Genomic DNA, 23,816 nt, shown 5'->3' with positions numbered 1-23,816 from the left:
GGTCCACAAAGGCAACATTTTCACACAGACATAACATACACCACACAGGCTTTGTTCCAGCCCCTTCAAACAGTTTTCACTGTGGAGGTGTGACAGCACGCCAGGCGGGGATCTGCTGCCCACCAATTCCAAAATCTCGGCAGAAAACCTCGGAGAGACGGAGACGAGGGATTTATTCATCTTTTTCTTTTACACCAATTATCTAATGTGTGATCTGGGGGCCTCGCTGCCTGTCATGCGCAGCATCTGGTTTATTCTGTCTTTTAATCTTTCTAGTAATCTTTTCGCCACTGCTGAGCCGGTGTCACAGCAGTGAACTGCAAGACGAGGCAATTCCATTAGGAGGTGGCATGAGGCGGCATTCATTACCGGCCCCGGCCAAAGGCTGCGCCGCATAACGAACAGGGGCAGGTGGGGTTTTGAATTTAATCTGACTCCTCGGGATAATGTATTGTGCCATATCAAAAAGTTGTTCCAGAAAGGGGGTTTTCCATGTTCAGGAGGAGGCATTGTGGCTACAGAGAGAGGATTGTACCCATGTACCCATTGTGTGGTGAAATAACCTCCATCCCATCGATCTCTGTTCCAGGCCTTTCTCATCAGAGAAAGTGTCCAATGCCCTCAACTGTCCACTCACATCTTCTCTCAATCTATCGGAGGAGCCTAAACAGAAAACAGTAAAAACGTGAAGCCTTTGAGCATCCAGTTGTTCCTAAAACATAAACAACCTGAAAGATGCCTCGCCTCTGCAGGGATGTCTCTCATCGAACGCTTTCAGAACGCTCCCCCCTCTTTATCTCCTCGCTTACATAAGTGCCTATATGTACCGGCAACCTTCACAATTCAGAGCCTTGGGAGACGGAGAGTGATGGAAGGTTGAGGAAAGATAAAGCGGGAGACGAAGGAAGTATGAGAGAAAACACAAAAGACAGAGCGATGGGAAGTTAAGAGGGGGGGGGGGGGGGAGAACAAAAGAAGGAGAGAAACTTGGCCGGTTGACGCGGAGGATATAGACGGAAGCGAGCAAACGTGGGCTGCGGTCAGTCAATTATTCAGATAGAAAGGTTCGTCGTACCGAGGGAGCAGCTTTGAACATGTCGGCCTCGCATCACCTGCTAATGGGCCACAGATTGACATGCTACCTGAGCAGCCCCCCAGTAGCTCTTTCTCTCCCCGTGTACAGGCTCTTATCAGTGCTCTCTGGTGGAACGTGTAAATAATTACTCCGTGACCACTCCGCTGCGCGAGCTGGAGGGTTATTTGCACAAAGAAAAGAGGATATATTTTAAAAGGGCGATGGGTTATTTTAAGAAAGCGGGTGAATTATTTATGGCGACCTGCTCCGAAGTGTTTGCGCATTTGCGCTTCTGGATGTTCGGTGTGTTCGGGGAGAGCGCGAGCTGGGAAGTGACGTAGCGCGACAGTTGTTTATTTGTTAAACCCAGTGTGCAAGCTGATCGTTGTTTTGGCCTCGGCCAAAGGAGGAGTGCGTTCCTTTTGCTCTGACGTTTCTCAAAGCCAGTGTGTTTGGTGGTCTTTAAGGGGCTGCGTGCCTCCATGAAGCCCTGCAGTTGCCGTGGCTTGGAGATAAAAGAACAGATTATTCTACTTGGCGCTCCACATTAGGTTGGCGCTGCCTGAATGTCGTCCAGTCTAAATCTGACCCAGAACTACTTCCCTTCATCTTTCTCTCTTCCTTTCCACCTCTCCCCTTATCCTTCCCTCCTGTCTTTGTTCTCTTTCCTCTCTCCCTTCAGTCAGACTGAGAGAGGGGTATGTGTGCCAACCCTGGTCCAGGGGCTTACACACTGAGGGTTTTTTTTAAATTTTTTTAAAGTTAACACCCTACTGTGGTTGACTTCCTGTGAGAGCAGACTTTTTTTTTAAAAAAAACTTCAAAGCTTGCATACTTTAAGGAGATAATAGTGGCTGAGTTTTCACAAGCATCTCTGCGGAGTTATGTTTGTGTTATTTTCTGTTTGCTTGAGATACTGAATGTGGCCATTTATTCTTTAGCTCCATGAATATACTGGTCTGATGTGTGTTTGTGAACCTGTGAGCCCTCCTTGTGGCCAGACAGTAGGAGATGGCCGAGATAAGCACTTTGTTTTTGGACATGGCCACGGCGAGCCAGCGGGAGAGCCTGGCACCCTCGCCGAGGACGTGTGTTGTGGCAGATTCATCTCCACGAGAGCTTCTTTTGTGTGTCACAGCTCCCCTGCTATCTCGCTTTCTGTCTCGCTGCCTGTGTGTCTGACGCTGTCTCTCTCTGTGGCCGGCGCCTGCTATATTTAAGCAGCAGCGGCAGCACGATGCAGACAAAATAGAGCCTGCTGTGTTCTCACAGGTGATGTGTCCGGTCTGTGACAAAGAGGAGGCAGCATTTGGCTTTGATTGCCGCAATGTGTCCACACCTCCGGTCAGAATCAATTCTGAGTGAAAAGATATTGATTGGTAGTGTTGATTGTCCAGCTTCAGTGTCATTGCAGCCACTCTAAGAATGTATTGGAGCAGATTAATTAGATAACGTGTGAGCAGGCTGTGTCCTTGATTAAGGTTGTGAAGATGTTTTTAATTATTCACTTGTTGACACTTTTACACTATTATATATAGTCTAATTTGCACATGATTCATCACTTTCTGGAGTTATGCTTCTACTGTTTTCCACTCCTTGCTGCAGCAGGCACCATAAGGACATGAGGTCCACCAGGAGAAGGTATTTCTCAGATGTTTAGCAGAGTAGCAAACACTAATGTACGGAAAGAATAGAAGGGAAAAAAATCAATTCATGTGTTTGGATTCTTATCTTTTAAGATTCTGAATTCATCCCAACTACCAAGTCAAAGTTGCGCTATTGATCAATTTGTTGAAATTTACCACAAAAAAAATTATTTGTGTTATTTCGAGTGCAATTTATTTTTCTAAATTTTTGAGAAAAAAAGGCAGCTACCCAAAGCCTACACATTGTATATTTATGCAGCATTTCTATTTTGAAGAGAGGGATAAGAAAACATTAACACGTTCTGGTAAAAAATCATCTCCATCCTGTTTGATTTAAGGAAGCCCTCTTCAGTACACGCCAAATTCAATCTAATGTGGAGTATACTGGGTTGGTGCGGTCCATTATCCATGTCTGAATGCTGGACCTTTTTAAGGGAACAGGCCGTGTTGAATGAAGGAAAATGAGTTGTTTTATATGATCTCAGGAAGCTGGATAAATAGAGAGGAGGCTGCATGTGAGGCAGTAAATGAGCAGTGAGCTCACACATAAAGCAGATGTGGGCGATGGAGCCTTTAATAGCAAAGTACAATTAGAGCCTCACCTTGAGAGAGGTGGAACCTTGTCACAGGATATCGCCTAATCCAGTGTGTGTGTGTGTGTGTGTGTGTGTGTGTGTGTGTGTGTGTGTGTGTGTGTGTGTGTGTGTGCGATCCTGTTTTTTGTACCTCAGATTTCTACATAACTATATTTTTGAGCATTGTATATATATGTTTCAGCCACTCATAAACCCAGTTGCATTAAAGTGAACCGTAGCCATGTAAGTATGAAGTTTAATTGCTGGATTCGAGTGCTGAGTAAAGTGTGAGCCGTATTGCTGCCAGTCAGAGTAGCCACAGCAATGCAAAGCCCAGAGACCAGGGGCCAACTGCAACCAATAAAGTATTCCCGAGTGCTCCTTGGAAACGATTCACTGTAATAAAGGGAAGGGGGAAAAAAGCCACTATTACATTTATTTAATGCAGAGTCTAGTTGGAGGAAAGCCAGGATTTAATATTCACATTGTCATCCATATTTCTGTTTGATATTTAAACTTCCTCTGTGGATGTCTAGAAAGTAAAGAGCGGTTTAAGCCACATAGATTAATCAATGGAATTTATGCCAGATCATATTTCCCCTGAACGGCTTGGCAGCAACCCATAATGCTTTGCAAGTGATTTAATCAGAGGTTGGCGCTGTGGCGATGGTGTGATTATGGTGATCATGATCAGTTTTGTTTCCCTCACTGCAACAATTCAAATAAGGATGCCCATTGAGCCAATGAGCAAACACAAAGTGCTCTTTGCGTCGGGCCGATGTCTCCAGACTCCTTTAAACAGATCTACGTCTCTAAAACGTTGCATACGAGAGCGATTCGACCGCATATTGTTTTGTTTCAAGGGCTTGTCGCACACTCTCCAGTATTTCCACAAGAAAGATGAAGAAAGATGCATTTTAGCATACACGTGTAACATATATAACTTTGTATCACATAGTAGAGCAACAATTGTATCAATTCATGTGTTTTTAGGTTTCACTGCCGGTCAGACAAAGCAATTTGAAGGAGATATGTGAAACATTGTGATCAGGATTTCACAATTCTGGTGAATTCTAGAGACAAAAGGATGCGTTGACTAGCAGAACAAAAATAACGGCCACATGAAGCCCTTCTGTCAGGGTTTTGAGTTCTGAGTCGCTATCTTGTTCCTCGCCTTGTGACCCTTGTGGAGGGCTGTAAACCCAGCAGATTGGCGACGTTGTGTGTATTTGTGGCCAATGGAGATTTAACCACCAGCTGAGTGAGGAGTCCTGACTCATCTCTGCATCATCTCCCCCCACCAGCTTAGACTATAAATCCTGGGGTGCTGCCAGAAATGCTGTGTTCCTTAATATGTGACACAGCATGCCCCCTCTCATGCATTTGCCTCAGATAAGTTGGCTAATACTTTACATTTCTGAACGGGTTCCTCCAGCTCCTACCCACCCACTTCACTAAAGGCGCGCCCGGAGCGAGGCTGGGGGAGACGGAGACACCGAGCAACTGAACTGCAGTGTGGAATAGTGAGCAGGTAGTCCGTTCTTTAACCGAAAGATCCATTTTTCAGCAACTGCGTCGGCAGGAATCAGCCCCTGCTGCTGTTCTTTAGCTGAGGCTGCACTGTGACCTCCCACCGAGAGCGGAAAGTAAAGAGAATTCGCTTATAGGAGATCAATAAAATATCTCTTTTCAAGCGGAAATCCATAACTTTCTGCACGTCCACACAACAGGAACGATTGAGCCTTTTAAACGCCGCAACACACAAAGTGATTTCCCCGCGCTGTTGTTGGCGTGCAGCGTAAATGTCACGACATCAACACCAATGTGTTAGTGACTGAGGTGATTCATTCATTTGAAAACGTTGGCGTTTGAGCAGCGAGCATTTCTCAGAGCAGAGAGCCGTGGCACTGATCGCAAATGAGATTCACTTTTTAACAATCGTCCTTTTACACTCTCAGATTTTGTGCACTCGGCCCGCTGGAAAGGTGACCGCCTTGAAAAAGGTAATTGCCGTCAAGGTGTCCTTGAGCGAGACGTGTAATTTCTGCAGCGGAACTATATGCTGCAGGTGACGTAGATGTACGGGATAGCTCCCAAGGTGCGTGTGTCTGTAAATGTAGAAAAAACAAAAACCTTATGCGAAGCTTCCCTGAATTAAATAAAGGCCAGGAAAGGAATCTGGCAGAGCTTCTGGAACGAGGGCAGCAAAAAGGTGCGTGGCCGTGGAACGAGCCGTGGGGAGGTTTATACAGGAATGGGTAAATATAAAAAAGGTAATGTTCCTCAATTTCTCTGAGGTTAGAGTGGACAGAGGTTGCCGAGGGAACTGCTGGATGACTCCCAGCGGTCTAATAGTAAAAGAAAGAGTTGCAGCGTTGGCCTCTTCCCGCGGACTGGCTCAGCACTTGTTTCCCCTTCAATCCTCCATTTTGGATCGAAACACTGTAAAGCGGGCCGTTAATTGCGGCGTTAACTCAATCAGCGACGACTCACAGGAGATGTTGTGATTGGGTGTGTGCGCGCGTGTGCGTTCGCGTGCATGTCCGATGGTTGTCTGTGTCCTTTTGTGCGCATGGTGTGCGTGCGCAAGTAATGAGTTTAGGTGCTGAGGTACAGAGAAAAACAGCCGAGCCCAGCTCGTCCCTGCCGGGGAACTCCGTTGTAAACAGACGGTTGGTGAGTGGCGTTTGAGTCACACCATTTTGCGCATCGGTAGTTTATCCTCCTGACGAGGCCGGTGTTGATTACCCCGGAGAGCGTGTGTTTTAAGGTCATCAATGATGATGCTGCGCTGACCTCGTCTGTAGCGAGAGCAGCGTCCACATCTCTGGCAACATCACCATAGCGACGCTGTGGCGGTGCACAGCAGTCGCTTCATCTGACATGACTGCATTAATATAAAGTTTAATGAACACATTTTTCATGGCAGCCTTCTTGGAAAACGGTAATGGCGGACAATGCAGACTTCAAAAAACACCTTGTGCTGTTAATCAGACGCCGGTTGTGTTAGTTTGTGCAGCGACGAGATTGCCAAAGTCGATTCTTTAAATTGAACGGTGACTCCATGGGGTCTTTGGTACAGAAAAGTACATAAAGAAAGTTGGAGGACACGTCTTTTATATCTTTTGGAAGGAAATCTGGCCAAATAAAGGTTTTGAAAAGTGTGGGAGGTAATAAAACCGCTTTTCAACAGTTATCTGCCTTTCATTTCCCAGTAGGCTGCTATGATGTTGTTCGATAAAAGCGAGCCTCTAAAAGTCGCTGATCTGTGCATTTGCAAAAGAAACTGCTGGAGTCATTTTATTATGTACAGTAGATGTACAGCACCGATCGCTAAAACCTGACTATTTAAAACACTTTGGCGCAAACACACAGGACGAGTCAGGACGCCTGCTGCTTCTACACAGATGTTTTGGCGCTTTGCTGTTAAACGTGTTCCCACTTGCTTCAATTCATCCAGACTTATGGGAGGAAAACTAAATATTCTTCAACAATTCAATGTAACTGGAGGCGAGTTGTAGATCTACAGAATCCTCTTTTTTGGGGTGAAGTATTCCTTTTAATACCTGAAGAGTTGAAACCAGTGTTTGTTTTTTCTTCAGTCAGAAGTCATTACTGTCTTTTCTACCGCGAGGTTGGACGATGTTTGTCAAAAGCAACAACTTGTCTCTTCCAGCTGTTTTTAATGGATTTTTTGAAAACAGTTGGAGCCTCTGGCAGTAATGTAGGGCGAAGCTGCGGCAGAACAAACAGCACTACCTTCAGACTGTGAAGAATACCTTGGTGGGTTGAGACTTTTCATATCCATTCACGTGTGAGGAAAAAAAGAAAAAAAAAAACAATTCCACTGCTATTATATTCCTTGAAAGTCAGTGGGGCTTATTCTTCTGCTTTGATGCTATCTAGCAAAATTATTATTCAGGAAAATGACATGGTTTAGTTTTTGTATAAGCCCAGTGAAGCAAAACAAAAATAAATGAGGGAAATATTTCCTCATAATGCCTCACGTTTGTTATTTACAAAAGATTCTTTATGGTTGTGTTTTTTTTACAACAGGAATTATAGATTTCCTGTAGCTGTACCTCTGTTTCTGTCCACTGTATGTCTTTAAGTGTCTTTAGCTGTAGCGCTAACTCACCATTGTTATTTATTGATATTGCCGTTATTCTCCGAAGAGCTCTTTTTAGCGCAGATGTGAAAGGTGCAGTGGTGCTATCTTTGTCTCCTCCTCTCTCCTCCCCCCCACCCCTCTCCCCCTTCCTCTCCATCTATCTGCCTCCCCTGGCAGTCCTCACCAGCTTGTGCAGCCTTTACTAACTAGCTGTGCACTCCCACTCGTAGGAAAATGATGATGAGACAGCAAAACCGGCGCAGAGACAATGCACAGCGGAAAGAGAGTTGGAGGGAGGGGGAGCGGGGCTGCAGTAAACCGAGAGAATGAGAGCCATCGCTCTTTCTTTTTTCTTTTTTTTTTTTCATGCGCTTCTACCACATATATGTTTGTCCCCAGGGAGCACTGTGTCTCTGTCATGGCCTCTGCCTCCCTTGCTGCACCTCTCTCTTTGTTGTCGTCATCCAACGCATTTTCCTTCCTCCACCACCACCGTAAGTTATTAGATCTCCCCTCACCCTCTTCCACTGTTTCTGCTCTCCCTCCCTCTCTACCCCTCTGCCCTGCAACCTTTCTGTCTTGTGCCACTAAGTGGACTGCTTATATAACGGCGCCCACCTAGAGGGACTCCTCTCACCCCGCCAGCTCCTTCTTCTCGCTACACCCTTTTAGTCTCCTGCTTTCTCTCTCTGCCTCTCTCTCTCTCTCTTCTGCGCCACCTTACCTTCTTTTCTTCCTCCAGAGTCATTTTTTTCCTCGTCCTCCTCTCCCTTTTTACGCCTGCTTCTTCTATGGCTGTCTTTACGATTGGAAGGCATGCTCCTCCCGCTGTGTCTACTTCTGCTGAGGCGAAGTGATAACCAAAACAAGAAGGAACAGGGTGACATCTTTTATAGGGTAGAAACAATTGGTTTCAACAATATTGATGATCGATACTGGTTATTATTGAAGTAATTTAACAAGCAAAAAGTATTAAACAAATCCCAAGAGGGATGCTCAAATGTTTCGTCTTTACACTAAGAAATTAATATCTTTGGGTTTTGGATTGTAATTGGACACAACAAACAATTTCAAGAGGTCACTATTGGCTCTGTGAGATAGTGTTTGTCTTTTTTTTTTTAACTACTTCCTGACATTTTAAAGAGTGCAAAACGATCAATAGATTCATAAAAAAAAAGATATATTGATAAAGAAACTAATCATCATCCCCACCTCGGACACTCAAGCCACATGAATGCACCAAATAAATTGTCCATTTCAGTAGCCTCTCATGGACATCTAAAACACATCGCTGTGGATTAACAGCGTTTTCTGTCTCGGTAGCTCTCTGCAGCTCTTTACCCATAAATAGTATCGAGTGCTCAAACATCTCCTGCTCGTGCTTCCGTGCACGCGGCTCCTCTCGCTTGCCGACGTCCTCTCACCTATTTCTCAATGACTGCATCACTCTCCGACTTTTTACACGCCACTCGCAACCAGGCTTCTCCTCACGGCATGTTTTCATATTCAACACAGCTTCTTTCTCACACTTTCATCTTCGCTCTATCTGCTTACTATTCCCTCTATCCCGCACCCATTGTAGCGCTTTATCTCTGCCCCCCCATCCCCTCTTTCTCAAACTTCCTCCCCTCCTCCACCACCAACCCCCCTCTCTAAATATAGTCCCTTTGAAGCATAGCTGTGTTGTCTCTTCCCGCAACACTGCAAGACAAAAGTCTGTCATCTCACATCTGAGCAGCGGGGATAGAAAGCACAGATAAGATTGATGGCCCCAAAAAGAACAGTGGTTAAGAAAACTGATATCCATCTGCCTGTGTAAACGAAGGGAAGGGGTGAGGATGGGAGGAGGATGGGAGGAGGATGGGAGCGGAGGAGAGGATCCACGAAAACAAAGAAACGGTTGCAATGCCACAGCCAGAAAGATGGCGAGATGGAAAAAGAGAGCAAGAAAGAAAGAGAGCGGTGTTATGACATTTCTGATCCACATTTTGTAATTGAATGATAATCTCTCTGGAGGCCTGACCTATAAGGTGTGTGAGTGTGTGTGTGTGTGTGTGTGTGTGTGCACACATGTGTGTGTGTGACAGAAAATGTGTAAGGAAGGAGACAAATACGGGAGGAAGAAAGTGTAGCGACGGTTTGCTTTTCAAACACGAGACAGCACGATACCTCCACCTAGTGGCGAGCATGAGTCATTACAGCGGCAGTTGACACGTTACACATCACTGCAGCCAAGGACAATTCCCATCTCATCAGCTCACCTGCAGGAGCCCTTCTAATGACTTCTACTTTGTCTAATTACAGATTGTGTAATTTACATAATAAGTGTATACTTAGTATTACAAACAGTGAAGATCACAGCGTGGCAGACGGCTGCGAAATCCTATCGCATCATCATCTCAGTTGTTCAGTGTGGAGTCTTGAATCAGGGTTACTGTACTGTAGTGTACATCACACACACACACACACACACACAATCCCACACTCAACCTCAGCGTGGCCTTCCTCACCATCGTACTCGTCCATCAGCGACGCTTGAGCCATCGTACGTACCGCGCGCAGGCCGGTTCCCCTGCGGCCCGAGCATACATCGCCACTGACAGGATCTGCTTCCGCCTCATTGACCCGGCTAGTGGCCGGCTCAGGGGGAGAGACAGGAGTGCAGATTATCATCTCAGCACCGGACTCGGCACTCGCCACGAGGCGTTTAGTGAGGAAAAGCCGGTTGTGTTGCAGAGGAGGAGGGGCTGTTGCTCTCTGGCCTCTTTGTGTTGCTTCGATGCTGGTAATCAGCTGCTTTTCTCTTTTTATTGATCACATTTCTGGGTTTTGGACTGACATCATCGTGGGCTCTAGAAACAGGGTTTTCACTATTTTCCGGCCTGAAGAAGTGTGTAGGATGTGAGGGGATTCATTGGCCACCATTGAATGTATTATTCATAATGTTATTCATAGCGTTAGTGTATAATCACCTGAAACTAAGAATTGTTGTGTTTTTGTAACCAGAATGAGCCGTTTATCTCCCAAAGGCATTGAAAGGGAGGGGTTGGCGTGGGATATTCAGTTGGATGCAATCTGAAACCAAAATGATTTGATGCCTCTATAAATCTTAAAATCCCTAATCCTGCTCCTCTTTTAATTGTACAGATCAATGATTAATAATTAAAAGAATAGTTTCACATTTTGGGAAATTATCTTATATGCTTTTGCTGAGTTATATGCGAGGATCAACATCCTTATCTGCCCGCTTGATATGAAGCTACAGCCCGATTCTGTTTTATTTTACTGGGAGACAAAGGGTCTTTATGGAGACATAGCAGGTCAGCAATGTGATGTATAGAAGTGGTGTGCGTCACCTGAAAGCTGAGAACTGAAAGGTTTTGTTTGAAATGCAGCTCAGCAGTGAGTCAAGTTGTTCTAGTTATGAATCAAAAATTAACAATAAACAATTAAAAGTGTGCAGGTTCTTAGACCATTATGATAGTGTATAGTGACCAACCATGTGTTATTATATCTTAAAGGTTGTTGCAACAATCTTTTGGTTAATATTTGTGACAGATTTAGTGGGATTTGGGGTTTTAAATACTCAAGTTGATAAAAAAAAATCCTCTAAAATCTCTTTTGGAGACATTTGTAAGAATTGCCTTTTGCAGCGATTGGCTGGTGAGCACTTCTGTTTTGTAATCTGCTCAGAAACCCTCATATTGTCAATATAACTATATCCGATCTGCCAAAGTCTGTAGTTTGTGGTGGTAATGTTTCACAAGGCTGCGATTATCCTGGAGGTCACAACAGGTTATTTTATGCAGTGACGTGACTTTTTAAAAAATGGCCTCACGATGTGAAATGGCTACTATGGTGACTAACATCATCATGCATGAATACAAATGGGCTCATTGGAGCCACACAGGTCTCAGCTCTCCAGTCAACTCTGATTTATGCAATTCCAAGACTGTTTAGGGACCCCAGTATGCAGAAATATTCAAATATCCTATTCCTAGAAAAGGTGTAAATAATACATTTATAGACTTTGAAAATCACCTGCATTTTGCCTCGGTTTGGAGCCCCTTCTCGACAAGCAAGCATGACCTATTTGGTATCAATGGATTCATCAGGTTGTCTAGTTTCCGATGATAACAGGATGTTCACTCCATCTCTGAGGCAGCTACAACGTGCGATACCTTGCAGGTCCACAACAAGTTGCAGTTTTACGAGGTGTTCTGTGTGGGACTATTTCTTGGTTGGGTGGAGCCATTTTCTAGTCTCTGCTTGCCGGCCAGCCTCAGGCTGGTGATAAAGCTGCAAACTTGTTTTTGTTTTACCAGATCCTGAAAACAGTTTATTATTTGAGGGCCATAGTTACTTCTCACCATGTCTGTCTTTCCCTCCTCCTTCTCTCCTTCTCGTCATTCAGACTACGGAGGGAAGGATACACGGTGCAGGTCAGCGTCAACGACTACCTGGACATCTACTGCCCGCACTACAACACCAGCCAGCGGGGGACGTTGGAGCGCACCGTGGCCGAGCAGTACATCCTCTACATGGTCAGCTACCGCGGCTACCGCACCTGCGACCCCCAGCTGGGCTTCAAGCGCTGGGAATGCAACCGGCCCCACGCGCCTCACGCCCCCATCAAGTTCTCTGAGAAGTTCCAGCGGTACAGCGCCTTCTCGCTGGGCTACGAGTTCAACGTGGGCCAGGAGTACTACTACATCTGTGAGTCGGGCCAGGAGACGGAAATGTCTGAGAGTGCAGAGCACCAGGATTATAATATCGTCTCCTCAGCTGCTGTCACCCACTTGTATTGATGGCATGTGGGTGTTGCTAATAGATTCTGGGCAGTTCAGCTGAGGACAGGCGGGTTGCTCAGCTGCAGAGCTTCAGTTTGCACAGCTGATTGTCGAGGGCGGCGTTGCCTGCAGAGGGCACAAGGTTGACATGTGTGTGTTTGCTCTCTCTCTGTTTTAGCCACGCCCACTCACCACCACGGCCACAGCTGCCTGAGACTGAGGGTCTACGTCTGCTGCTCCACCGGTGAGACGAAACCGCCCGGTCTTACCTTGTGTCAAACCACTTCCTCTCTCCCTGCAACACTTCATCTCCGCTTTCTTTTCCCGCTCGTATCTCTCTGTATCGCCCAAGCACACAGAGAGACAGAAGAACTAAGATCTGACAGTCTGGTCTGGAAAGGCTTTTACTGCCGCGCGCTGTCTTGCCGTGGTTTTGATGATGGCGTCTTTTCCCTCGGAGCGGCGCTCGGAGAGTGATGGCTTAATGTTATTCTCTGTCTCAGTGCTATTACAATAATGCTCTATCTCTCTCTGTGAACGACATGCTCTCATGAAGCCGTACAAAGGATGGAAAGGAGGGAAACAGATTTGGCTGCTAGATTCAGCTCTCTATACTCTCCTTCTCTCTCTCTCTCTCTCTCTCTCTCTCTCTCTCTCTCTCTCTCTCTCTCTCTCTCTCTCTCTCTCTCTCTCTCTCTCTCTCTCTCTCTCACTGACCACCCCTCTCTCCTCTTGCTCTCTTGACCACTCCCCTCCTCTCCTTCCTCCTCTCCCCCCACTGTCTTTCTCCTCTTCTCTCTTTCTGGCTCTCTGATGCCTGCTGCCCTGTGTAGTGTGTGTGTGTGTGTGTGTGTGTGTGTGTGTGTGTGTTATTTTTACCCTGGTAGCCTGCTCTCTCCCCTGCAGGCCTTTGATCAGGAAGCCCGGTGCCGAAAGCCTCCCCCTCTCCTCTAACCTTGTCAGCACTAATACATCCCACACTCCGGCCAGTGTCAGCCCTGTGTACACATCACCTTAACACCCACCCTCCCCATCCCGGTGTCACGGCTAATCTATTGATGTGTCCACCACGCCTCCGTTTGCTTCTGTGCGCGTTTGTGTGCATCGCCGCCAGTTTGAGCGAGTGTGTGTGTGTGTGTGTGTGTGTGTCTGCATATGGTAGTTTGCCAGCCGTAAATCTTTTTATTGTGTGTGTGTGTGCATGAATGGCGATGTGTGCATTGGTGCATTTAGTCAGTTTACAATCCACAACCTTTACTCAGCAAGGTCATTTTAACAGCTTGCTATCAAGAAGCTGTTGGTTTCAGCCGCCTCCAGACCGTTTTCATGTATTCTCTGCGTGTCTCCCACCTTAACCCTTCCAACACTTTCAGATAAGAAAGAGATGTGAGAATTCATGACATATGCTCCACATCTGCAACTTGATTGCCACCAGCTTTCTATGTAAATTCTCTGCGAATGCTTTTTCATCCTCCTAACTGTACATCCGAATCACTGACTTACAAAAACGCACATATTTAGTAGAATAAAAATAGAAAAACAAAATGCGTACACATCGACAAACCCACACATCTTTCATTCATGGGTAATTTGGCAATGCGGTCTGAATATAATTCTATGTCTAGACGAACGGCGAATGTGAAAATGTTTTCTGCCCATTGGTTCCAAATGCTTTTAATCTTCAGATGGAAGTCTGGATCCTCAGTCCAGGATTTCTTCATGCTTTCTCCGTGACAGGGGCACAACTGCTCCACGTCCTGATGTATCCGTATACAATTTAGTGGCGTCTGAAAATGCACATTTCACCCGGTCTTGTCATTTTAATGACGTGTTTTCTCTCCCTGTCTCTTCCCTCCTCTCCATCCTCCGCTTTGTGTTTCTCCCTTTGCTGTCTTTTCTGTCTTTGTGTGTGTATGTGGTGTGTGCGTCTCAGTTTCCCAGGCAGATGATGACTCCAGTCAGACCTCTACCGACTACACAGTCAGGCCGAACATCAAAATACACAACATCGGTGAGTGACTGAGTTGCTGAAAATGCAACAGCAGCCAATTGCCAGATTGGGATCAATATTTGTCTGTGGCTGCAACGCTTGATTTGTGTCCCAATTATTGTGGAAAGGGACCAACCATTTCTTTAGTTTTTTAAACGTATTTTACTTTTAGCAAAATAATATCCTCTGGCCGTATAGCTGGTTGATGAGTTAACCCTTTATTTTCTGTGTAAGAACACACACATGGAAACAAATGAAGGCATTTAACCCGACAGCAGACCCATGATCTACTATCCAAGATTACAGGGTGACTCCAGTTTGTTACAAATTGGGTTTTATTTTCATACTCTATTGGTTATGATAAGATAATAATCACCAAAGTAAAACGGACGCACCAAACCAGTATGTTGAACCGGCACTAACCTTATTATGCAGTTCATTTGTCACTGTTGTTTTACAATCTGCATTTCCGATGTTACATAAATGTAGTCATGACAGGACGATTACTCAGTTCTTAGTCCCAAAACAACTAACAGCTTCACTTTGCCTCACATGACAAATATGTTCATGAGTTGCACTTTGGGGAGAACGAGAAAAGCGTCAGTATAGGAGTGATTTAATACTCTGCATAGCATTTACACAAAGTTAAGTTATCTTCCATATATCTTACAATTCACCACTCTCTCACACACACACAAACACACACACACACACAGCAAAACCTCCACAAGGTCAGAAGATGTCTCGTGAGGAACAAAGGGTCCATGTTCACCTAAAGAGAAAGCATGTCAGCGAGCAAGTCAATTGTGCAGCTGAGTGGTTACATAAACCCTCCATTTGTCTTTCCCACAAAGGCCTCTTGCCGGGGATCATTTAGTGCGCTTGTTTCTGGGAGCTGTGTGCAGTCTGTGACGAGGGCTAAGAGAGTGTGACCTGCTTGAGATGGAAACTGAGACCAGCGGAGACGGAGCGAACGGCGCTCTTGAGCCACCGGCCTCGAGTTCCTCCAGAGAGAGAGACAGAGAGAGAGTGAGAGGGCAGGAAAGTTAGACAGGCGGAGGGAGAGACGGTGAGACAGAGAAAGTCAGTGGGATGAAAGACAGGAAGGAGACAGAGAAATGCGGCAGGAGAAAGCCTGACAGAAAGAGGGACAGATAAAGCAGTGGGGGGGGAGAGAGAAACAGGCAGAAAAAGAGATAAAAAGCAGAGTGGGGGCAGAGAACGGGGTGAGGAAGAAAGAAGAGCTCAGTGGTGGGCGAATTGCTCAGCAGTAACTCAGGCTCAAGCTTACGTAGAATTTAATATGAAAAAGAAACACACACACACACACACACAGGCAGGGAATCATAAAAAATCATCGCCTCTAGCATTATGATGCATTTTAGCTGAATACATTTGGAGGAATAACAAAAATCAGGACACATAGATTTATGCACACGCACACACACTCAGAAAGAAGCCGTACCCCTGATGGCCCCGCTGACCGCTGGACACCCACTCTCTGACTCACCCTCAGGACCAGACCAGCCCACAGACTGGCTTAGTTAGCATCAACAGATCTCTCTCTCTCTGTCTCTCTCTCTCTCTGTCTCTCTCTCTCTCTGTCTCTCTCTCTCTCTCTCTCTCTCTCTCTCTCTCTCTCTCTCTCTCTCTCTCTCTCTCTCTCTCTCTCTCTCTCTCTCTCTCTCTCTCTCTCCACATATGTTTGGACTTGCTGTCAGCCTCCTTACTTTATTATTAGCTTTGCTTCTACGTCACATGTTCCTTATTTAACAGGGTGTTTTGAGGATAATCCTTGTCTATTACAACTTCGGTCTTTGTTTTTTGTAGTTTTGGCCATTGTTACTATGGGCTGTTGAAGCTACTGTCGGGAACTTTTACCTGGTAATGAAACTCTCAGTTTTATGATGATGCCTCTATATGACCTACATAAGTAAATAAGACCACTGGAAAGAAGATTTGCTACTTTGATGATGTCGTTCTTAATGCTTGTATTCGATGCCACCGGGTCTGCTTCTCAAGAAATAACAGTAATTGTCCACAGGGACCGCCAAAATCAACACAACATTAAAGTTCCTCTTAATAGCCTTAAGTTTGTTGCTGAGATCTGGGAGCACGGTGACATTGCTAATGTCCGACAGAGCAGGAAACATTAACGGTAAGATGGTTTACTTAGAAGTAAAGTCGAGGCCAACAATATAAATATTGCTGCTGTAATCATCATAGTTTATCATTTGTGAAACGAGACGCTGCCACCATTGGCAATCTGTGTGCCAGCAGTGCTTGTGAATCACTTTTGTGAAATGAGACGCTGTCGGCTTGTTTACAACCTGCCCGATCGTCTGACTGGCTCGTCTTTGTTGTCCCATTAGAAAGTGTTTCCATATCTCAGCAATTACTTTGGTGAGCCCACCCTGTAACATAAACTACAAAAACAAGACCCAGGTTGTAATAAACCAGAATCCTCTTTTTAAATGTGGATTGAGTTGATTTATCTCCTTTTATGATTTTAATTCTCTGAAGCCTTTGAAACACACATCTGTTCTATATCGCAGAGTAGCAGAGATGTGCTATAGTCGAGCGTCTCATAACGAACGGCGTGTGACCACAAATGTGCTACAAGAGTTCAGCATCAGCCTGGCTGCTTGCTGCTTGAATTAATCATAACCTTATAGTTTCCTGCAGCAAAGCCTAATATACTCTGTGCATTCTTCCAACTGTGACGTGCCCTTAAACACTGTCCTCATATATATAAAGTGTCTGCAGCAGCAGAAGGGCTAAAGCCTGCAATATAAATAAGCTAGTGGACCGGAAAATGCAACAACAACAAAGATCATCTTAAGATGCATCAATGTGTACCGGCACCCAAGACTCATCTGTTCTGAGTGGCTTGCTATGTGCAGACTTTCTGAAAACCAGTCATAAGATATACTTGAGATGCACGATGCAAAGCAAAACATTTCCTCCGACATATGCGTATGTACACCGTGGCGAATTCACAGAGAATGGATTGTGCCCGCTGATAGCACCATGGATTGCACATCACCAAATTGCACAATATTCCTGTGCAATTTTCTCTTTTTCTGCATTTGATAGCAATTGCCTTTGCACCAAGAACACAGTTGGCAGAAGAATGGCAGAGACAAAAACAAAAATGAAATATTCAGACGACGAGTTGCAGAGGCATCCCTCAAACCTTCAGGCAAACAATTACAACGTGACTGAGAGAAATCATTTGTCAATTTGTCAGTGCTGCAATATAATAATTAGAATGATTCTTATTCACAGAGCACCTTTCATGCCATAAGCACAATGCTTTCCAAGGTGAGGAAATTCAAAACCACAAGTAGGGACCATTGCAAGAGGTAAATTAACTATTAAAAGAACACTGTTTATAAATGTGCTTCACATTGTTAGCAGCAGCTCTCTGAAGAAGCTAATCATTTCACGTTAGCTGCATGTGTCTATTAGCTCTGATCCCTGTTGATGACAACTGTTTTTTTTCATTGTGGAAGTATGCATATGACCTCATTTTCATGCGCGGAAATAGCACAGGAGCCCCGAGACGTTATTTGCTTGCCGGGTGCTCTTTGAGAATTAATTTTCTATTTGTCTCATTTGTGCAAGGCTAGCAGCTGTGAAAGCCGCTCAAAATCACTGCTTCAAAATACATGCTGGAACACCTTTTGGTGCAGCGTCCAAGCCATTTTGGTTTCGGGGTGGGAGGTTTTTTCATGGGGCTTTTGTTGCAAACAATCGGTGAGGAGTGATGTTGGTATTGTGACGTTGATCTTGGTATTTCAGTTGACAAGAAAGCTATCGTAGCAGCTGACAGGTGCGATTCAGTTTTGTGTTTTCACTCAAATACATTTTCATAGTAAAGAGTTGTTAACTCCGTTTTTATGGGAGTAGCTCCAGGCAGCTGTGAGGGGAAGATGGCATGAAGGCATGTGTTAGCCAGTTGCACAATATCACACCTCCACACTGACCTGTAGAGCTGTAACCAAACATGATGGCTCCATCGCCTCATGCAGTTCACGCATCACCGTCGTGGAGAAGTTGGCGCGAGGACTTATCAGACCAGACAGCCTTCCTCCACTCATCGAGCGTCTCGAGCCGATGTTTCTTATCTCACTGTAAATGCCTTGGGCGCTTCACCGTGGACGGGAGAGCTGCTGTTGTACCCCATACAGACGAGACTGCACAAGATTGCGCGCTCGGAAATTGATTGCTGTATCCCACAATTGTGCTGTGATGTTAGGACCTTTGATAACTTGTTATGGCTCGAGGCGCCCGACGTCCCCCACATTCATCTTCCAAGGGCAGCCTCCTTAAATAGCGAGGATGCTGAAGAGGTGCAGCTTCCTGATTGTCAAAGCTCAAATGCAGACTGCGCCAACACACGAATTGAATTCGCTCACAACGGACTCGACGCAGCTGTGGAAAGGGAGCTGTACTCGTTTATGTGAAAATAAGTGAGAGTAAATTCATTTTGCATCTCTTCTTCTGGTCATTTAGTTTACATTTCAATCTCTCTGGTGAAATGCGTTTGGAGAGACAGACCGGGTGCCGTGCACGCCGCACACTGACCTGCCGCTCCACCTGAGGCGAGGCGGCGTTATACTTCCCTCTTTCCTTCACTGGCTGCGTTCCGTTTGAGTTCACCCCGGTGCGCCGCGGTGTGAATGTCAGTGTTGTGTGTCACCGCCACAGACGGATGCCTCGTGTTCCTTAAGAACACCTCTGACGCGGGTGCAGTGTCGCACACGTCCAGGACAAACCAGAGCGGTCGGATGGTTTCCTCTCAGACGACAGACAGCAACAACAACATTCCGTACATTCATCAAACATCGAGCTGTCATGTGATCGTTGTCTCCATCGGTTATCTCCTATCGCATCCCGTGTTTTCCACTTGTAGCCAATTACTGTCTCCATTATATTTCACAAACCCCAGGCAAGGCTTTAACGTCACAGCGAAACAGCTTTTTGAAGACGCCGTGCCTCCTCAATTTGATGTATTTCCTGTTGAAAGCCAGCTTGATTGGTTGGAAAACGATCTGCCGGCTGCAACTTGTACACACCGGGACATTATGATGACAACATAATAAAGTAAAAGTAATGCGGTTTTGATAGACAAACACAAGATCGTTTGCAGTGTTTGGGCACAATTTGTCAAAGTGCAGCTTTCTTCTGCACTTACTTGGATTACTTTATTGGAAAAAAAACATGCAGCCAGCACTGGTTGTTCCTAGAGTTGTGTTAGCAGCAGCGCTCTATTTGGTTCCCTTTGCTATATTTTGGCATGTAATAACCCTTTGGATATAATGGGAAACATTATATTGAGACAGAGCATAATGACTCCGTTTAATCCACTTTTTACCGAATATTACAAAATGTGTTCTCCCAGCTCTTTCTCCGTTTTCCCCCTCCAGCTAATGTTCTGTTGTGTCTAATCAATGGCAAGGCCATAGTAATTTGGTTTGATTGAAATCCCACGAGGATAAAAACATCATTAGTGTGAAAGGAAGAGTACGTGACGAAAAAAAGCCAGATCAGAAATAAAAGTGTTTTTAATTTCTCATCCCACGGGGGAAATGGCCACATGTAGCAGCGCTGATGGTAATTGGTGGTTTGTTAATTGCATCATGTCTTTTTCTCTGCATATGTTAAAGCACAATTAGCATGCATCACACATTGCCTTTAGATTGATGAATTAATAATGTAGTAATGGTTCGTTTCCCTCTGTCTGGCTCACAGGATCTCTCTCGCTCTTTCACACTCACGTTCCTCTCTTTTCTCACTTTCTCGTTTTCTCTTTCTGTGACTTTCTTTTCTTTCTCTGCAGACGAATTTAACCCCGAAGTTCCCAAACTGGAGAAAAGCGTCAGTGGCAGCAGCCCCTCACGGGACCGCCTTCTTCTCACCGTGGCCATGCTGCTCGTGTCGTCCGTCCTTTTGTCCTAGCGACTTGTCACCCCGAGTGACACTTCATGCAAAGCTGGGACCGCCTTGTCCAAAGGGCTTTGTGTCCACCACGTTGTTGTTGTGAGAGTTTGAAGAAACACAGACGGAGATAAAGTAGAGGCGCAAACTGAACCACAATCAAAAGGACACAGAACGAAGAAAAAAAACCTTGAACTTCACTTCACAAGACTTTTAAAAAGGAGAGGCCTTTTTGCTGTCATATTTACACCAGTGCATTTTTGACACTCCATGCGTTGTTGGACGTCATCGTCACATGAATACCACGGCATTTCATGCAAGGTGCGTTTGCTGCGACATGGAGCCCACAACCAATCATCAGAAATCAGACTTCTGTGCTGCTGTCACGCCTGTCAGCCAACAGGCGGTTGAGAAAGTGGACTTAAATGAGTTGGATGTAGACTACACACTCTTATTGTAGCATGGATGTAAAACACACTTGAGGAACATAAGCCGCACTGTCTTTTGACCATACGCATCGAAGAAATGTGGACTCTGCAGTGGATTTTTAGGCCTCGGACCATGGAAGTATGCTGATGGATAGAACTCAATGTAGATGTAGTGAAGAGCAAGCTGGTCTCTGGAACTGTGCTGATCCTACCTGTGCTGTACAGGATATGTATGAAATCAGTGAGTGATGAGAACTGCTGCCATTATCCTGGACATTGAAGAATGTTTTCACGCCGTCTCGTTGGAGCTGCAGCTTGTAAGAGCCCAATGTGTTCCTCAAGAAAAAGGAAAGACTTTGTGAGGATATCCACGGGCCTTTCAAGAATCCATTTTCAGCAGACATCAAAAACATCCCTGGCTTTTGTGAGCCACCGATGCAAAGCCTGCGTTTCTTAGAGGACAGCGAGTGCCCTCTTAGAACTAGTCCTTTGTCTGCATTTCCTGCCTTCACACTGTAACAACCTAGAAAAATACAGACCTCGGACTAGTAATTTGACGGCACTTAGACGTGGTAGATGTGTGGGGTTTTTTTCCAATGCGTTTACCTTCAGCTCTTGCTGGAGAGAATATCCGGATGTCAAACCTTTCTCCTCGCAGCAATCAGCAGTCATTCAGAATACCATTAATTTACAATTCTTAAAAACCTTTCTCCAGCAAGTTCCCATTTATTCCCAGAGAACGCCATCAATTCCTTTTCCACTTCAGCGGTTCCCAGCCAATCAGTGCTGATGGCCATTACAGCAGTCCCGGTCACCATGGAAACGACCCTAAACAAGCCGCCAGAGTGCGGCAGGTGCCTGAGGAGAAATTGTGCTTTGAGTCTCAAAGTAACGCTGCCGCCATTTTGTTTAAAAGAGAAAAAAATAAATAAAAACACGTGTGAATGTGCAAATAAAGAGAAGTTCACTTTTTTATATTGTAATACAGGACAACGTAGGATGGCATTAATCAGATTACAATGTTGTGCTTTTTGAATTGATTTACTTTTCAAATGTATTTATTTTAACATTAAAGTATATTATTTATCTATCTAATTTATTAATGTGCATTTGTAGGCCTTTGCTCAATAAGCTATTGTGCCATTTTTGTATTCTTTTTTTTAAACAGTGGAATTTTTACTGCAGCATTTTGCTTGTATAGATAGATAGGCAGATGTAACTCAGCCTGACTAAAAGAGAGGGTTATTGGTTATGACTGATCAGTAGGGACATACACTCAGTAACCCTACTCCAATGTAACAGACACTGCTAACCAGATTATGTTGCTGAAGCGCTCGTCATGAACAGACTGCACAGACGGAGTTGATGGAAGGGCAGCATTCCTCCCTTGTGAAAACAAAGGAGTCTGCATTGTAATGTATATTTATAATACATGCCGGTTATTGAATGTGTGTGTGTCTGTGTGAGCATGTGTGTGTGTGTGTGTGTGTGTGTGTGTGTGGGCAAGAGGAGAAAAAAAAAAAACGTGTGCACATTTGTGTGCGTATGTATGTAGAATGTGTTTGTCCGCGCTTCTCGAGTATGTTGCATTTAGAAATTCCGTACCCGTTAAGGAGTCGTTTGTAGGATCTGAATATGCAAGTGTGTATGAGAGAATGTGCTCTTCTGTAATGTTGGTTTACGTTACGGGGTTTGGGAAGCGGGGAGAAAAGCATTTACCGGTGTTAAAGACAACCACAAGTAATGTGTTTACCTTTGACAAGAATGAATTTAAAAAAAAACAACCTGTAAATTGATCCAAGAATGATTAAAACAATGCCTATTAAAATCTTTTTGCAAATTTACCGGTGCGTATTCATTTCGAACTGTTTTCCTGCACAGAGATAACATGCAGCCTTCTCCTTCGCCTCTGCCCTTTCCTTATCTCAACAGTGACTCCTTCACCTTCACTCTTGCTGCACTCACCACTGTTTGTTTTTCTCGAGCGCCGCTTCAGAGCAGAGCCCTCCCTCTCTCCTTCCCTCCATCCCTCCCTCCCTCAGTCTCCGCTTGTAGAAATGTCGGTATGTGAGCAGACACGCAGTCTTGGTGTAGAATTATCACCCTTTCTCACATGGCTCATCCGTGCAGCACCTCGCTTCGGTTCTGCAAACACTTCTTCTGCCATAAAACATAATGACAGCGTGAGGACGGGGGGAGTCACGACTCCACATCTCCCACTCTATCCATCTTTCTCTCTCCCTTTCTCTCTCTCTCTCTCTCTCTCTCTCTCTCTCAGGAAAAAAAGAGAAAAAGAAACACCTGCAAGCCATTCACGTCTCCACAAATCTGTCTCCCGCCGTCTCTCCACGTCGCTCTCCTTTCCCTCCGCTCCTGTCACCTTCTTTCTACTCTTTGTCCACAGAGCAGAAAGAAGCTGACAATGGGGAGGGACACTTCTCCCAAATGCAGTAATGTCCATGTCAAAAGGGACAAAGAATTGTTGTCTTTGATGTTACACATCAGGCCTAAAATCACATGAGAGAGCAAGAAGTAGAGCACGTCCGGCTCTCGGCTGTCAACTTATCACCTCCAGTCCCGGGTCAAAGATTATATGCAAGAGTGAGTGTGTATGTGCATAGGGCTCCTGCCAGCAAACTATCTGCATTCATTTGATACTCTTTATGTGATGGACAATTTACTTGACAAAATGTGAATTACACTTAACCAAGCAGGTTACCACGAAGTGATGGCACGTATTAATAAGTGTTTCACAGCTGCTTGACTCTCCTGTGACGAAGCAGCTTCTGATTGGGCCTGACGTTTGTGCGTTTGGCTGACAGACTGATAATTGTTGAATATTACTGTGGGATTTGGCTTACAGTCCCTCGCCTACTTATAGGTTTGGACTTGCACATAAGTGTTTCAGTGTTTAGACACTGGAAGATGAGGCGAAGGGTTTTTAGCTCATGCTCCAGGCCCCAAGTTGACAACTTAAACTATCATTTTTTTTGCAGGAAATCGACCTGCTTAGTTTTTTGGCAGCAAGGCTGTCTCTGGTTAGCTATGTAAGGGAATTATTGCTGTCATATTTACACCTTAAATTCCTGCCTGGAAGGGCTTATGTTTTGCTTGTCCCTGAATTAAACATTAATTGATGCGCTTACTATTTAAATGAGAGAATCAGGCGAGTGAATAAAAAATGTCCACCTTTCCCGGAGCATCTTGACAGAAATAGAGATTTAAAAAGTGTCCTGTCCAGACTGTAACCGCGGAAGA

General features: G+C 45.0%; 1 protein-coding gene across 2 annotated transcripts in view; it reads left to right on the top strand.

The window, feature by feature from the left end:
* Positions 1–22,372, top strand: part of LOC137785165 (ephrin-A3-like) — a 55,574-nt gene extending 33,202 nt beyond the window's left edge. The window contains exons 2-5 of one of the 2 annotated variants that reach the window (XM_068576246.1): positions 11,822–12,123; positions 12,376–12,441; positions 14,131–14,208; positions 20,033–22,372. In XM_068576246.1, the coding sequence (XP_068432347.1) occupies positions 11,822–12,123; positions 12,376–12,441; positions 14,131–14,208; positions 20,033–20,151 (565 nt within the window). In that variant the 3' untranslated portion in view covers positions 20,152–22,372. Of the gene's footprint in view, positions 1–11,821; positions 12,124–12,375; positions 12,442–14,130; positions 14,209–19,944 lie in introns of both variants that reach the window. The other variant, XM_068576247.1, reaches the window with a different exon arrangement.
* Positions 22,373–23,816: the final 1,444 nt, after the last annotated feature.

Source organism: Clinocottus analis, unplaced genomic scaffold, assembly GCF_023055335.1.
Source record: "Clinocottus analis isolate CAN_PGR_092001 unplaced genomic scaffold, fCliAna1.0.p SCAF_14, whole genome shotgun sequence".
Taxonomy (NCBI): Eukaryota; Metazoa; Chordata; class Actinopteri; order Perciformes; family Cottidae; genus Clinocottus; species Clinocottus analis.
Note: the sequence above shows the minus strand (reverse complement) of the source record. Positions and strands in the feature narration are given on the sequence as shown.